Here is a 15,933-nt window from a genome sequence, read left to right as displayed (position 1 = left end):
ACCTAGAAGCTCGGTGAAGGGACAGGTTCTCGCTGATTTCATCGCAGAATTCACACTCAAGGACGAAGGCAAGGTAATCTGTAATGCAGAAATTCGCCCGTGGAGGGTATTTGTGGACGGCGCATCGAATGCTATGGGGGCCGGGGCTGGTATTGTCGTAATCACCCCTGAGGGTATACGACTGGAACACTCCTTCAAATTGGGATTCAAAGCCTCAAACAATGAAGCCGAGTATGAGGCCCTACTGGCCGGGTTGAGGGCCGTATTGCATCTGGGCGCAAAGGATGTAGAGATTTACTCGGACTCTCGGCTGGTTGTTTATCAGATCACTGGGGACTTCGAGGCTCGGGACCCTCAAATGAAAGCTTATCTAAGTACGGCAAAGCAGATTATCGGTCAGTTTGGAACGGTAAAGATATCCCAGGTAGCCCGGTCACAAAACAAGCACGCTGACTCCCTTGCCACGTTAGCCTCATCGGCCACCGAGGACACGCCGCGGCTTGTCACGACAGAACTTATAAGGGAGCCAAGCATCTATGTGAAGAGTGTTCCCGACCAGGCCGGAGTAGAGGTTGCGCAGGTAGCAGTGGCTGGTCCATGTTGGATGAACCCGATCATAGACTTCCTTGCCGAAGATAAAGTTCCAGAGGATGAAGCCGAGGCCAACAAGATTCGCCGGACGGCTCCCCGGAACTGGTTGTCTTCGGACCGAAAATTGTACCGAAGGTCTTTCGCAGGCCCTTACCTCTTGTGCCTACATCCCGAAAAAGTCAAAGAGCTTCTGACCGAGCTGCACGAGGGAGTGTGTGGCGGACATGCTAGGGGATGGTCTTTAGCACACAGAGCGATGACCCAGGGGTTTTGGTGGCCACAGATGCAGAAGGATGCCGCTGAATACGTTCGGAGCTGCGAACAGTGTCAAAAGCACGCCCCAATGATCCATCAGCCTGCAGGACGTCTAAATCCTGTCAGCAGCCCGTGGCCGTTCGCACAGTGAGGGCTTGACATCCTCGGGCCATTCCCTCGAGCAACGGGGAACCGTCGTTTTGTGTTGGTGGCTGTAGATTACTTCACAAAGTGGGCTGAAGCTGAAGCCTTGGCTAATATCCGGGATACTGACGTGAAAAAGTTTGTATAGAAAAACATAGTTACAAGGTTTGGGGTGCCAAATTACTAGTAACAGACAATGGGCTACAATTCGACAGCAACGCTTTTCGGACCTTCTGCAGCGAGCTCGGCATTAGGAACAAGTATTCAACCCCGGCTTACCCACAAAGCAACGGCCAAGCTGAAGCAGTAAACAAGACTATTTTGAACGGGCTCAAGAGAAGGTTGGATGGGGCGAAAGGAAGATGGGCAGAAGAGTTACCCAGCATATTGTGGGCTTATCGCACGACCCCCAGGAGATCCACGGGGGAAACCCCGTTTTCTCTGACATACGGAGCAGAGGCAGTGATACCAACCGAGGTGAGCTTATGCAGTGCACGGGTCGCCGGGTTTGACCCCATCCAGAACGCCGATCTGATGATGGAGCATTTGGATTGGTTAGAAGAATGCAGTGAGGCCGCGACCATATGGCTCGCCGAGTATCAGCAGAAGCTGGCCCAAAGATACAACCGAAATGTAAAGGGGAGGGAATTCAGTGCCGGGGAACTAGTGTTAAGGAAGGTAGTGGGGAACATGCGAGACATGGCTGCAAGGAAGCTTGCTCAAACCTGGGAGGGGCCATATAGAGTCACAGCCATCGCGGGTGCAGGGGCCTACTACTTGGAAGACCTTGACGAGAGGCCGCTCCCCCGACCATGGAACGCCAACAACTTGAAGAAATTCTACGCATGATCATCCGTGTAAGCCAGAACTTGTATTTCATTGAAATTAAGAGCATGGTGAACTTTTTTGTATATGCTGTTTTTGACTCCGTAACCGCACACCAAGAGAATTGCAAATAAAGTTCTAAGGACAGAAACTTGACCCTCGGCTCGATCAAAATCGCCGAGCAGGTGGAAACCTTACAAATAAATCTCTAAGGACAGAAACCTGACTCTCGGCTCGATCAAAATCGCCGAGCAGGTGGAAACCTTACTAATAAATCTTTAAGGACAGAAACCTGACCCTCGGCTCGATCAAAATCGCCGAGCAGGTGAAAACCTTACAAGTAAATGCCCTAAGGACGAAAACCCGATTCTCGGTTAAACTAAAATCACCGAACAGGTTTAAATCTTATAATTAAATGCTCTAAGGACGAAAACATGATTCTCGGTTAAACTAAAATCACCAAGCATGATGAAAACCTAACCCTTTACAAATGCTAAGTCCATTAGCGCTCTCGAATTCCCCAAAGCACCGCACAACAGGTTTTGGGGGTATCATTCCATTAAGCAGCCAGAGCGCTGGCATGATTCAAGCAAAACATACAAATAGATATAAATTCGTTCAACAGATTGAAACGGAAAAAGAAAACGGTCTATCAATTAAACAAATAAAGGCAATTATTCAGTCACCACATCCCGGTGACGTAGGCAAATAAAACCAACAAATTAAAAATAAGATAATAAATAAAAGTAAAATCTGCTGGGAGGTTGGGTCGGCGGGGTCACTTCCTGCTAGACGGTCAGAGGGAAAGGCGGGTCTTCACCAAGAAGCTCCTGCACAGTCGGGATGCTGGTGGCTTCCATTTCCTCGGGCTCGGCATGAGCATCAATTTGTTCAACCAGCTCCCTCATACTGGCCATCTCCTCCTCGTCAATAGCAATCGGGGCTTCCTGGGCGGCAGGTACAGGGCTCGGATATGGAATTTGGCCGGGGTCTCTCAGATGCGAATCTTCGGGAGCTCCCATTGCTTGGAGAGCGGCAAACCACCCGGCCTCAAAACCCATATTTTGAGCCCGAGCCACCACCGGCTCTGCAGAATTTTTGGTATCAGCGAAACCTACGTCGTACCACTTTTGCTCCGCGGCCGCCAAGGCTGCCCTGAGGTTAGCTATCTCCTCGGCGTTGGCAGTGTTAAGGCTGATGGCTTCAGCTAACTTGACCTCCGTCTCATTCTGTTTTTCCAGGAGGTCCGCACACCTTTTTTCGGCCAATGCCCGGTTCTTCTCCGCGGCAGCAGCCTTTTTCTCGGCCGACTCAGCAGCTTTCAGTTTTTCCTTCGCCGTTTTAGCTGCCGACTCCCGCGCTCCCTTTTCGCGCTCGACCTCCTCAGCGAGATCCCGTGTCCGGCTGGCTACTATATGAGCCAGTTGGGCAGCCTAGCAAGCACGAAAATTAATAAAGAAGCAGAAATGAAAGTATGGAAAGAAAGCAAATAAACAAAGTAATTACCGCAATGGCGTGCCACTCTAACCGGCGCCCCACAGACTCCTCGGATCCCTCCTCAAAGGCATGCACGTCCTCGTGAAGAAGAAGACCTTCAGCCAAAGTTTGGGCAATACGGCCGCCCTCGCCCTTCTCCCACATCCGAACACAGGCGGTTGAGGGCAATGGCTTGCCGTCCAACAGGAACTTTGGCTTCCACGCTGGAGCTACCTGAGAGGAGGAGGCGACCCCCGTGCCAGCTTCGGTTGGCGGCTCACGGATAACGATTCCTCCTATTGGTCGGGGAGGAGTCTGAACAGCGGCATCTACCGGGCCCGTGGAAGGTTGATCGGTAACTTTCTGTTTCTTACGGGCCCGTCCGGCCTGCGAAAAGGGTGGAGGCTGAGGCACTGGACCTCGACCCTGAGAGGGTGGGGGCTGATTGGGTTGCCGGGCACCGGGCACGAACCGGTCTATAGTCATGACCTTCCTTGATACCATCCTTCCACGAGGTTGGATAGCTTCAGCTAGCAAGGCAGCCGCTTCTATCACTTGTTGTTGAGGCTCGGCGGCTGGATTCTCGGGATTGGGCTGCTTTTGGACTTGGTCTTCTTGATGTATGGCTTCGTGGGCTATCTCTCTGAGGCGCCGAGATACCCGTTCCGCGGACTCGTCTCGCAGAGGAGCTAGCTCGTCCGAGCAAGTGAACCGCCGACCAAATTCCCTTGCCTCCCCGGTTGTAAGTGTCGGCGGCAAAAAGTTTACGTACCGGACGTCTATATATGATAGCAGGGGGCTGTCAACTAATAGTGCCTGCTTGAAAGGCTGCCAGGTAGAATAAACCGGCTCCACTCCGAGGATCAAATGCGAGGCCCGGAGTTGTCCGTCCCAATGCACATATATCTCGGAACGGAGGATGAAGTTTAAATCCTTGGCGTGGACGGCTCTGAGATCCTGAACAAACACTTTGCCGTCTGCAAAAGAGCAAGTAATGCATTAGTCTCTAACAATAAAAATTTACTTCAATAAGAAGAAAAGAAGAAGTGGAGGAAAGCAATTATATCAAGGGGATGGAACGAACCCACTTCACGCCGTGAAAGGGGGCAAAGGACGTCCCCGACAAACTAGTTGCCGCGCATCCTAACGAACTCCCCGGCGGAGTTCCTGTTCGAATCAGGTAGGCATGATATCAGCCGTACCCGAGTATCTCTTGTCTTTAGGTAATAGTTAGCGGTTTTGTTCCCACAGAGGCTATACATTTGGTTAATGTCATGGTGGCCTAACTGTAAGTTAAAGGTGTGGTTCAACTTACTGACACAGCTAACTACCCGGTAAAAGTTGGGGGGAAGCTGGTCAGGACACAGCCCGTAGTAAGTGAGTGTGTTTATCAAGAGGGGATCCACGGGAAACCTGACCCCACCTTCTAAAATTGACATCAAAGGAAAAAAGGCTGTACCCCGCCCTCGGTGGAGTTCAATATCACTCTCATGGCAGTAAGCCACATCCACGTCATCGGGAACATTAAATTTACTCCTAAAGGTGGCCAAAGCAGCCGAGGATTCTAGAAGGTAAGAGTAACCCATCTATAACGCCTAAAACTACAAAAGGGAACTTAAAGAAATAAAGCTGAAGGAACAGGAAGGGGAAGAAAGACTTACTTTGGGTTCTAAGGACAAAAAGAACACTGGGCAAACGAGTAAGCGCACAGAAATGTGGTCGGCAGAGAGTAAGCACAAAATATCAGAGGCGAAGGAAAAATGAAATGATGTTCAGAGGGGGACTATTTATAGAGCCAAAAAGAAATGGGGGAAGAAGAAACGCTTAATCAAGCAATAAATGGGCACGATTTATGAGCGGCCCAGCGAATGCCAAACGTAACCAATTCGTGCGCCGCTTCGGTTCATGAACCGTCAGGCAATAATGGCGACTGCGCCTGGCGCCGCGAAACGGCGCATCTTTTGAGATGAATATTAATGAGAAGTCATAGTCATGAGTCCCAGGCTATAAGATTCCCGAGGTCAAAAGGCCCAGACAGCTCCTTGATTCTTCTCGGCAACCGAGTATGAATCAAGGGGGGCTATTGTACGACACCAAGATCCCAGGCCCATACAGGCCATGGGCCCAGGCCCATACCGGCCTTGGGCACAAGCCCAACAGAAAGGCCCAGTTACCCTGCGCCCTTCTTGAAACTTCCTTAATGTACAAATAAGTTTTGGGTATTGAATTCCAAGAGGTGATCGGTTAATCGTCACCGGGCAAGTATATGAGCCGTGCCCGGGAAAATGTGATATGCACGGGGAATTGAGTTGCCGAACATAATCGGTCAAGATGGAACCAAGTTCCAAGACCATAAATGATGCACCGCCCTCTCACCTAAACATCCACTTTAACCAGATAATATTGGACTTTCAGTAGCACTAACGGTGACTGTAATCATAATCTCCCCACTAACCTTAGCTATAAATAGAAGAAAGTTGGGAGAAGAAGGGGTTCAGAAAAATTGAGAGAAAACAGCCAAGTGAGAGAGTATCAACTGAGTGTTGCTTTGAGTCTCTATGCCGAGAACGACCCATAGTAGGAAATCCTCAAGCCCACTACAAATAAATTGTGAGCCCAAGTGATTTAAGGCCTAGAAGTCTTATACTTGGTTCCTACAACTGGTATCCAAATGCCAACATTTTGTATCGATTTAAATACTGGCGGTACCAGCCAAACTAGCCGATTTCGGGCATTACCAGCCGGTACAGAAAAAACTTTTTTTTTTTTTTTTGTAGTTTTTGAATTTTTTTAAGGGCAAAATGATAACTTATTTGCATTAACTTATTAATATTATTTATTTTCTTAGTATGCAATGAACAATTAAGCTTTCTATTTTTTATATTGTTTTTTTCTTTTTTAATTGATGCTAAAGTCTAAAACCTTGAATAATTTGTTCTAAATAGAGGTAATGTTTTATGTTAAACTTTTATATTTATTATAATATATATATATATATATATATTTATTTATAAATATAAAAAATAACGGTAAACCCAAAACGTTACACCGATATTGACTAGTACTGAAATATATCGTTCTACTGGTCAAACCGGTACAACTTCCGATTCCTAATTCATTTGGTCAGCTTGCTGGGAAGTTAACAAAAGTACTAGGAATTTTTCCATCAAGTCTACATAAAACTAGTGAAGCATTGCAATATAATTAATTTTTTATAGTCAATAAACTAGGAATCTTTCCTAAAAAATTCGCCATATCGCGGCCAAAAAGAGAGAGAACAAAATAACAAGAAAAGTTGGCATGTGCAGATTGGAGACTTTTGTTTAAGTCATATCTAACACAAAACTGGTTGTTATGCATTATTATTATTATTATTATTAATAATTTGAACATTGTTTTGCTATTGATCGTTTGTACGCTTGCAAAATGCCATTATAAGTAAGATCAATTTTTTAAATATATGTAGACACCCAATTTTACAACTTGCATTTAACCATCCGGTAGATCTTTAGATTTGTGATACAAAACAGATCTTGATGCTCTAACGATCATAATGGTATGTCATGGGTTTTGATCGGGCCACCTGATCAAAAGTTATTATACAAACAACTTTCAATGATCATGGCTCGCCTGTACAATGGGTCTAATCACATCATATTCTAAACACTTAATTTTGATTGGTTTTCACAAGAATTAATTTGAATTTAATTAAGTGTGATTTTTGATTGGATTTCATTTTTTTAAAAAGAAATAATAAAAAATGTTTTTCTTTATGGCATCTTATCTGCTCTGTTTTTTTTTAAAAAAAATTTCTGGAGATATGGTCCATGAAAAATTCAAAAAAAGAGAAAAATGCTCAAAAAACGTCATTATCTTCAGCAGTAACTTGAATCGCATTTTTGGTCAGAAAAACGTTGAAATTTGGATTTCTCTATTTCTATAAAAGTTGTATAGAATTAAATTTCCTTTCAAAAAACATCAATCCCGAATCAATTGGAATTTTGAGCAGCAAGTTATGGCCAAAATACGAAACAGGTGCAGAAGATAACACAAATTCAGCATTATCTTCAATTTTCTCTCAAAATTTCAAATGAGTTCAACATCAAATCTGTTCAAGCCTATCTAATAGACTTATCCTTTCCCTTTGCTTCAGAAGAAAGATTTTTGAAAAATAAATTGGGTAAAGAAACAGATACAGCCTATGAAAAAATTCAAAAATGCTCAAAAGACGTTACTATTTTCAGCAGCAATTTGAAACACATTTTTGGCATGGATAACGTTGAAATTTGGCTTTCTCTATTTCTGAAAAAGTTGTATATAATTGAATTTCCTTTCAAAAAACACCCATCTTGAATCAATTGGAATTTTGAACGGAAAATTAGAGCCAAAATGTGAAGCAGGTGCAGCATCATTTCAAAATTTCAATGGGGATCAACACCAAATCCGTCCCCAGCTCATTTAAACAGGTTATCTCCTCCCTTAGCTTCAGAAGAAAGCTAATAGCTTAGCTTTAAAGCTAAGCCATCCCTTCCCCTATAAATAGAGAAGACCTCTTCTATTTTCTGGACCCCGGAATTCCCTCTAGAGAGCTAGTGAGAAAGCAGAAAAGAAAAGCTGTTGAGCAACCATTGTTCTTACTTTGGTTGTAGTTTAGTACTTCCTTGCTTTCTCCTTAGCGCTTTAAGTGATCACTTCCCCCTTTTAATTTATGCTGGTAAGTAGTTAATTTTTTTTTTACTCTTTATACATGCTAGAATAAATGCTTACAAATCATTATTCACTTCTTTTATGCTATGCTTGGATGAACATGCCTATATGTTTTATTGGTTTTCTCTTACATGCTTAGATGAACACTTCTAGGCTAATACACAATTTTCTTTTGAATGTTTAGATGAGCACTTCTAGGCTAAAACACAACTTTCTCTTTAATACTTAGATGAACATGTCTAGGTAGTTGTTTTACTTTTTTAAATGCTTGAACAAACATGTTAAAGTATTTTGATTTTGTCTAGATAAACATGTCTAGGGTTTTTCCTTTACTTCTCTTCATAATTGCTTGGATGATCAAATATGCTTAAAGGTTTTATTTTTTATTTGTTTCTCTTTGCAATTATGTTGATGACAAATAACATGACAATTTTGTTTTTCCTTCACATGCTTAGATGAACATGTCTAGGCTAGGAATTCTTTATTTATATTGATCTCTTGGATGAACATGCCATTACCTTCATTTTTTTACATTAAAATTGTTATCTAACAAGTTTTTTTGTTTTTTTTTTGTTTTTTTGTTTCTCTTTATGTCAAATTCCCCTAACACATATTTATTTACAATTCCTGCAAATTACATGTTTATATGACATATTCTTTGTATTTGTTTGACATGACATGACATTGGCCACCTTAACCTAGGAGACCGGTTTTACCGGGCGAGATGGGTGCTTAATCCCTTCCCATCTCGTAAATTAGCCTCCGAACCAAGATCAAGGGTTCTAGACAATGTTTTTGTATATACAATTTTACCTTTTTTAGAATGTAACTAGGAAATAAAGCAATGTAATTTACTTTTCTTAGATTGTACCTAGGACAAAAAGCATTGTAAATTTTTGTTACAAAATTCGATGTAAATTGTCATATACATTAATACAACAAAAGTATTTTTCATTAAAGGTTTTCTTGTTTTTCCTTTTTAAATTAAATAAGTGCCGACTCCATGTAAAACCCTCGATCTAGGGGAGAGTACATTTTTACAATATACTATTTTGGACCTGATTCGATTTTTTTATTTAAACCAAATATTTTGGTATTAACTTATTTTGGCATATTGTTTTGGAATTATTGCAAAAATTATAATATATATTTTTAATATTATTGTTGTATAATATAATATGCTAAAAATTTAATAAAAAGCAGAAATAAAATCATATAATGCATGAGTAAAGTGTAAAGTTGACAAGAAAGTTAACAAGAGAAACATATTATTAATTAAAAGTAAGCTCATATTAATGGGTACTCTTAGAGTAATTATTAATAAATCATAATAGAAAATTTTAACACCACTTTTGTGGGGGGTATGGCCCAAAAATAATGTATTGGGCCTTGAGTCTTATCCGAGGACACTAACAAGTCTGAGGAGAGAAACATGACTTAGGTGATCTACTTTACAAGCCTCATCATTGGGAGACAAAGGGAAGAAGGTCCGAGGAGGAACTTCTCCTCGGACACGGTAAACCCAGACCAAGTGTATAGTCAAGTGGTTGAAGTACGTCCCTTAAACATGTGAAAGGGAAGAAAGCTCAAAATATCTAAAGAAAGGCTGCAACCACCACATTAAATGCATTACAGCTGCTTTTTTGGCCGCATTAATGTGAAGAAGACCCTTGAACAGTGTTGCCTTGGCTGCTGCAACTCACAAAAGACTGAAAGGGGTGTCTGATGGGATGGGTGCTCAAGTGGAGGTCCAGATGATCAACAAGTGTAAGGCCCAGATGATCAGAAAGAGCCTATATAATGCAAAGAAGCCCCCATGAAGTAGGGAAGGAAAATGAAAGATGATAGTACGGTAGCATCCAAAAGAACTCTAAGGTAGTGATCTGTAATCATAAATAAAATCCCAAGTCTCCTTGGACAGAGGTCTTTTGACTATTATTTTTGGACCAGGGTCCCATGCGGTTCGAGCTTGGGCTCCAAACTTTGTCCTTACAATTGGCGCCGTTTGTGGGGGAATAACTTAGGTGTTAGTGAGTGTAACGGTTAAACATGATAGGGTCGGGTCCACACCAAGAAAACCCACGACAAACCGATCCCCAGCGGACAGAACCCATTGGACCTCAGCGGCAAAGTAATCCTCCTGACCTTGAGCAAAATCAGGGCAATGAAAGGAATCGAGAGGGGAGTGTACATACTACCCAGACGAACCAAAGCCATTCCTAAATAGGTAGTCGTATATCCCAAAGACAAAACAATCGTCGGGCCATGCAGCGAGAGATCGATGACTTGAAAAGGAAATTGCGCCATGCACAGCAAAGGTGGTCCCTTACCAGTTTCGATGTATCCTCTAATGAGGAGGAGGATGTCAGTTACAGGCAGAGATCAAGAACTCCCCCAAGCGAAACCTTCTCTTATGAGACAGAGCAGTGTCATGGACGGAGACATAAGAGCCCATCTGGTAAGGGCTTGGGTAATGATGCCATGAATAAAGCTTTAGATCAGATCTCTAAGTCACCCTTCATACACAAGATAGAAGGGGCTAGACTACCCCGAGGTTTCCACCAACCTCCGTTCACCATTTATAATGGCCGAACGAATCCTGTGGAGCATGTGAGCCAGTTTAACCAAAGAATGGTCACCCATTCTCGAAACGAGGCTTTGATGTGCAAAGTTTTTCCGTCCAGTCTAGGACCCTTGGCGATGAGGTGGTTCAAAAGCTTGAAAACGAACTCCATAGATTCCTACAAGCAGCTCACCCAAGCCTTTGGCTCTTGTTTCATTACGAACAGCAGGGTTCCTCGGCCTCTGAGTTCATTATTGTCATTGTCCATGCACGAAGGGGAAACTTTAAAAGCGTACTCGAACAGAAATTGGGAAATGTACAACGAGATGGATGGTAACTACGATGACGTCGCCATCAGTACGATTAAAAGCGGTCTCCCCACCAAACATTGTTTAAGGAAATCCCTAACTGGTAAACCTATTACCAGCGTTCGTCAACTTATGGACCGGATTGAAAAATGCAAAAGGGTGGAAGAGGACTAACTACAAGGGAAAGGAAAGGAAAAGATCATCCCTTACAAGAGGAATGATTTTAGGTCGGAACGATACAGCAATAACCATCCGAGAAGAGATTTTGCGGGGCAATCTGGGTCAACCAACATGCAAGCGGTTAACGCTGTATTCAGAGAACTGGTACAACAGGTTTTAGAGAAGGTCAAGAATGAGTCGTTCTTCAAATGGCCGAACAAAATGGCCGGAGACTCCTCAAAGCGCAATCAGAGTCTGTATTGTCAGTACCAACAAGACCACGGACATACCACCGAAGACTGCAGGAACCTATGGAACCACCTGGATCAGTTGGTCTGAGAAGGAAAATTGCGGCACCTGTTACATCCTTCTAGCGGTCATCCGGGTTAGGCAAACCAAAAATCCCGTAGAGACATATCTCAAAGACCTCCCGTGGGTACAATAAATGTCATCCTTGCCGCTCCGGGAAGAACTGGCTCTTTTCCCTCCAGGGTAATGTCTGTGGATCGGCTCTCCACCGAGGACAATGATCGGGAATCCAAGAGGCCTAGGAAGGGAGGCTCACCTGTGTTGGGATTCTCAGATGAGGATAAGATCGGAACCATCCAACCCCATGATAATGCTTTGGTAATTACACTTAGGATTAGGGGGTTTGATGTGAAGAGAGTATTGGTAGACCAGGGCAGTGTTGTGGAAGTAATGTACCCTGATCTGTATAAGGGGCTGAACCTAAAGCCCAAGGACCTAATAGCATATGACTCTCATTTGGTAAGTTTCGAAGGGAAGACTGTTACACAAAGGGGACAAATCAGACTGCCCATACAGACTGGTTCAGACGTGGTGGAGGTGGATTTTATCGTGGTCGACGCCTACTCACCGTACACGACCATAGTGTTGGCTCCACGCCCTGGGAGCCGTTTCTTCTACACTTCACCAGAAGGTAAAATACCCATCAGAGGGCCGAGTAGAGCAGATTATAGGAAATCAAGCCATGGCTAGACAATGCATGGTGGCTGCCATCTCACGCCAATCCAACGCAGAACCCTCGGCTCTTGCAAGAAAAGACTTATAGCAATCAGCCACCTCGACAGTACTCGTCGATGAGCTAGCCGAGGAGATAAAATGCGAGAGTTTAGAAAGGGTTACTGTTGACAACGACCCAGAAAGATTCTTTCAAGTCGGCTCGGAACTACCCCTCCGAGAAAAGAGGAATTGATTGGGTTTCTGAGAGAAAATATTGACGTATTCGCATGGGACGCCTACGATGCCCCAGGCGTTGATCCGAATCTCATTTGCCACTACCTAAACGTATTCCTAAAAAGCAACCACCCCGACGCCTGTCAAAAGAGCATGCCGACGTTGTCAAGGACGAAGTGACAAAATTTAAGAGAGCAGGGGCTATCAAAGAAGTCTTTTACCCTGAGTGGTTGGCAAATACAGTGGTGGTAAAAAAGAAGACTGGAAGTGGCGAGTCTACGTAGATTTCACAGACCTGAACAAGGCGTGCCCAAAAGACCCGTTCCCAATGCCTCAAATAGACCGGTTGGTAGACGTAACTGTAGGCCACCACCGAATGAGCTTCTTGGATGTCTTTTAGGGTTATCATCAAATACTACTGGCCCCGGGAGATCAAGAGAAAATGACATTCATGACCCCTGTCGGAAACTACCACTACAAAGTAATGCCTTTCGGTTTAAAGAATGCAGGATCTACCTACCAAAGGATGATGACCAGAATGTTTGAACCACAACTAGGCAAGAGTATTGAAGTCTACATAGACGATATGGTAGTAAAGAGTAAAGTGGTATCCGAGCATGTGAGAGATCTCGAGGTCATCTTTGGCATCTTAAGAAAACACAAACTACGTCTCAATGCCTCTAAGTGCTCATTTGGTGTCGGGTCCAGCAAATTTTTAGGCTATATCACAGGGGAATAGAGGTGAGCTCAAATCAAATCAAAGCAATTCATAACTTGCAAGCTCCTCGGAACCCAAAAGAAGTCCAGAAACTCACTGGAATGATCGCGGCATTAAATCGATTTATTTCTCGATTTGCAGACCGATGCCATCCTTTCTACCTCCTGATGAACAAGTGGAAAGCATTTGAGTGGTCCGAGGATTGTGCCTTAGCCTTCCAGCAACTTAAAGAGTACTTGTCGCGGCCGCCCATCATGTCTAGCCTTGAGGCTGACAAAGTTTTGTTCGCCTACATAGCAGTGGCCCCTCACGCTGTGAGCTTGGTGTTAATACGGGTTGGCAACGGCATACAACGGCCAGTTTACTATGTGAGTAAATCATTACATGAGGCCGAGGTGCATTACTTATCATTGGAGAAGGCAATTCTTGCAGTATTGCATGCTACATGGAAACTCCCCCACTACTTCTAGGCACACACGGTCGTTGTCCTAACTCAACTTCCCCTCAGGTCGATACTCCGGAGCGCTGATTACACAGGAAGAATTGCCATGTGGAGCATGCTTCTAGGGCCTTTCGATATTAAATACATGCCTCGGACCTCCGTCAAAGGCCAAGTTCTCGCTAATTTAATAGCCGAATTTACTGAACCCCGAGTAGAAGCTGTAGCAGAGGAGGAAAACATGGATGGAAAATCGGTTGGCACAATCACTACACAAGGAGTCTCACGGTGGAAAGTCTACGTTAATGGCGTAGCAAACCAAAGGGGATCCGGGGTAGGGCTGGTTCTAATATCCCCCGAGAGGATTACCATCAAAAAGTCATTGAGAGTAGAGTTCTCGGCTACAAACAACGAAGCCGAGTATGAGGCTTTATTGCAAGGAATGGCCATGGTGCAAAAAATGGGGGGAAGGCCTTAAAAGTGTTCTCGAATTCCAGACTGGTTGTAGCCCAGGTGAAAGGCGAGTTGGAAGCTAGGGATATAAGAATACAGGAATACCTTGGACAAGTTAAGCGCTTACAGTCGGACTTTGAATTTTTCAACCTGACGCACGTCTCTAGAAGCGGGAACACACATGTGGATTCATTAGCCACTCTTGCCACGTCCTCGGAGCAAGGTCTACCCTGAATCATCCTCGTCGAGGATTTGTGCAAGGCAGATGCAATCAAAAAGGACATGGTTTGAGTCCACCAAGTTAGAGTGAGTCCCAGCTGGATGGATCCCCTAGTGAGCTTTCTCAAGGACGATGTATTGCTCAAAGAGAAATTGAAAGCTGAGAAAATACGAAGAAAAGCTCCTCGATTCTGGCTATTAGGGGATCACAAGCTGTACAAGCGCTTCTATTTAGGGCCATATCTATTATGCGTACACCCAGAAGCATCAGAGATGTTACTTGAGGAATTGCATGAGGGAATTTGTGGTAGCCACACAGGAGGAAGGCCACTGGCACACAGGGCCCTCACTCAAGGGTATTGGTGGCCGGGCATGCAGAAAGAGGCCCAAGAATATGTCAAGAAGTGTGACCAATGCCAAAGGTTTGCCCCAAATATCTACCAACCAAGAGGGGTCCTTAATCCCTTCTCCAGTCCTTGGCCGTTCGCTTAATGAGGTCTGGATACTGTGGGTCCTTTCTCGAAAGCAGCAGGAAATAAGCGATACTTAATGGTCGGCACAGATTACTTCACCAAATGGGTCGAAACTGAGCCTCTAGCCAACATTAGGGACGTGGATGCAAAGAAATTCATCTGGAAAAATCATTACATGCTTCGGAATTCCTCATACCCTCATCTCGGATAACGGCCTTCAATTTGATAGTAAGACATTCAGGAAATACTGCTGCGACCTGGGAATTACGAACCGATATTTCACTCCGGCCTATCCTCAAGGAAACGGGCAAGCCGAGGCTGTAAATAAGGTCATAGTTAATGGGATAAAGAAGAGATTGGATGATGCAAAGGGAAGATGGGTGGAAGAACTACCACACGTCCTATGGACCTATCGAACTACACCACTACGGTTAAAGGGAGAAACTCCTTTTTCTATGACTTATGGGGCTGAGGCTGTACTCCCCTTGAAAACTAGCTTTCCAACGTTGAAAATCGGCACCTTTACCCCAAGTAACAACGACGAATTGCTAGAAAGAAGTTTATACTTTATCGAGAAAAGAAGAGAAAAGGCAATGATCCAACTAGCCTATTATCACCAGAAGTTCAAGCAGGGGTATGATGCCAATGTAAAACTGAGGCCACTAGGGCCAAGAGACCTAGTGCTGAGAAAAATTTTGGGTAGCGCCAAGAACCCATCTTGGGGAAAGCAGGGATCCAACTGGGAAGGCCCATACTGCATCACTTCAGCGGCAGGAATAGGTGCATATTATCTGGAAGACTTAGATGAGAAAGCTGTATCCCGCCCTTGGAATGTAAATAACCTAAGAAGGTATTATTATTAATAAAAGCGGTTTTGCCTACACTATATTTCATGATAACTGCACGTCTTCCGGCTCACTTCTATCCAAGTTTTAAACAAAACCTAAGTCCTGTATGGCTCCTCGGACCACAGGCTTAGGGGAAATTAACAACTTTTGGCTTCTATCCAAGTTTTAAACAGAACCTAAATCCTACATGGCTCTTCGGATCACAGGCTTAGGGGAAAATAACAACTTATGGCTTCTATACAAGTTTTAAACAGAACCTAAGTCTTGCATGGCTCCTCAGACCACAGGCTTAGGGAAAATTAACAACTTATGGCTTCTATCTAAGTTTTAAACAGAACCTAAGTCCTGCATGGCTCCTCGGACCATAGGCTTAGGGGAAATTAACAACTTATGGCTTCTATACAAGTTTTAAACAGAACCTAAGTCTTGTATGGCTCTTCGAACCACAGGCTTAGGGGAAATTACCAACTTATAGCTTCTATTCAAGTTTTAAACAAAACCTAAGTCCTGCATGGCTTTTCGGACCACAGGCTTAGGGGAAATTAACAACTTATGGCT

At 44.0% G+C, this 15,933-nt stretch overlaps 1 protein-coding gene across 1 annotated transcript; it reads left to right on the top strand.

The window, feature by feature from the left end:
- Window positions 1-10,263: 10,263 nt before the first annotated feature.
- LOC115965118 lies at window positions 10,264-11,043 on the top strand. Its single transcript, XM_031084311.1, has one exon. It carries the CDS (start codon window positions 10,264-10,266, stop codon window positions 11,041-11,043), a length of 780 nt encoding a protein of 259 aa, XP_030940171.1.
- The last annotated feature ends 4,890 nt before the right edge of the window (window positions 11,044-15,933 follow it).

Source organism: Quercus lobata, chromosome 10 (assembly GCF_001633185.2).
Source record: "Quercus lobata isolate SW786 chromosome 10, ValleyOak3.0 Primary Assembly, whole genome shotgun sequence".
Lineage (NCBI taxonomy): Eukaryota > Viridiplantae > Streptophyta > Magnoliopsida > Fagales > Fagaceae > Quercus > Quercus lobata.
Note: the sequence above shows the minus strand (reverse complement) of the source record. Positions and strands in the feature narration are given on the sequence as shown.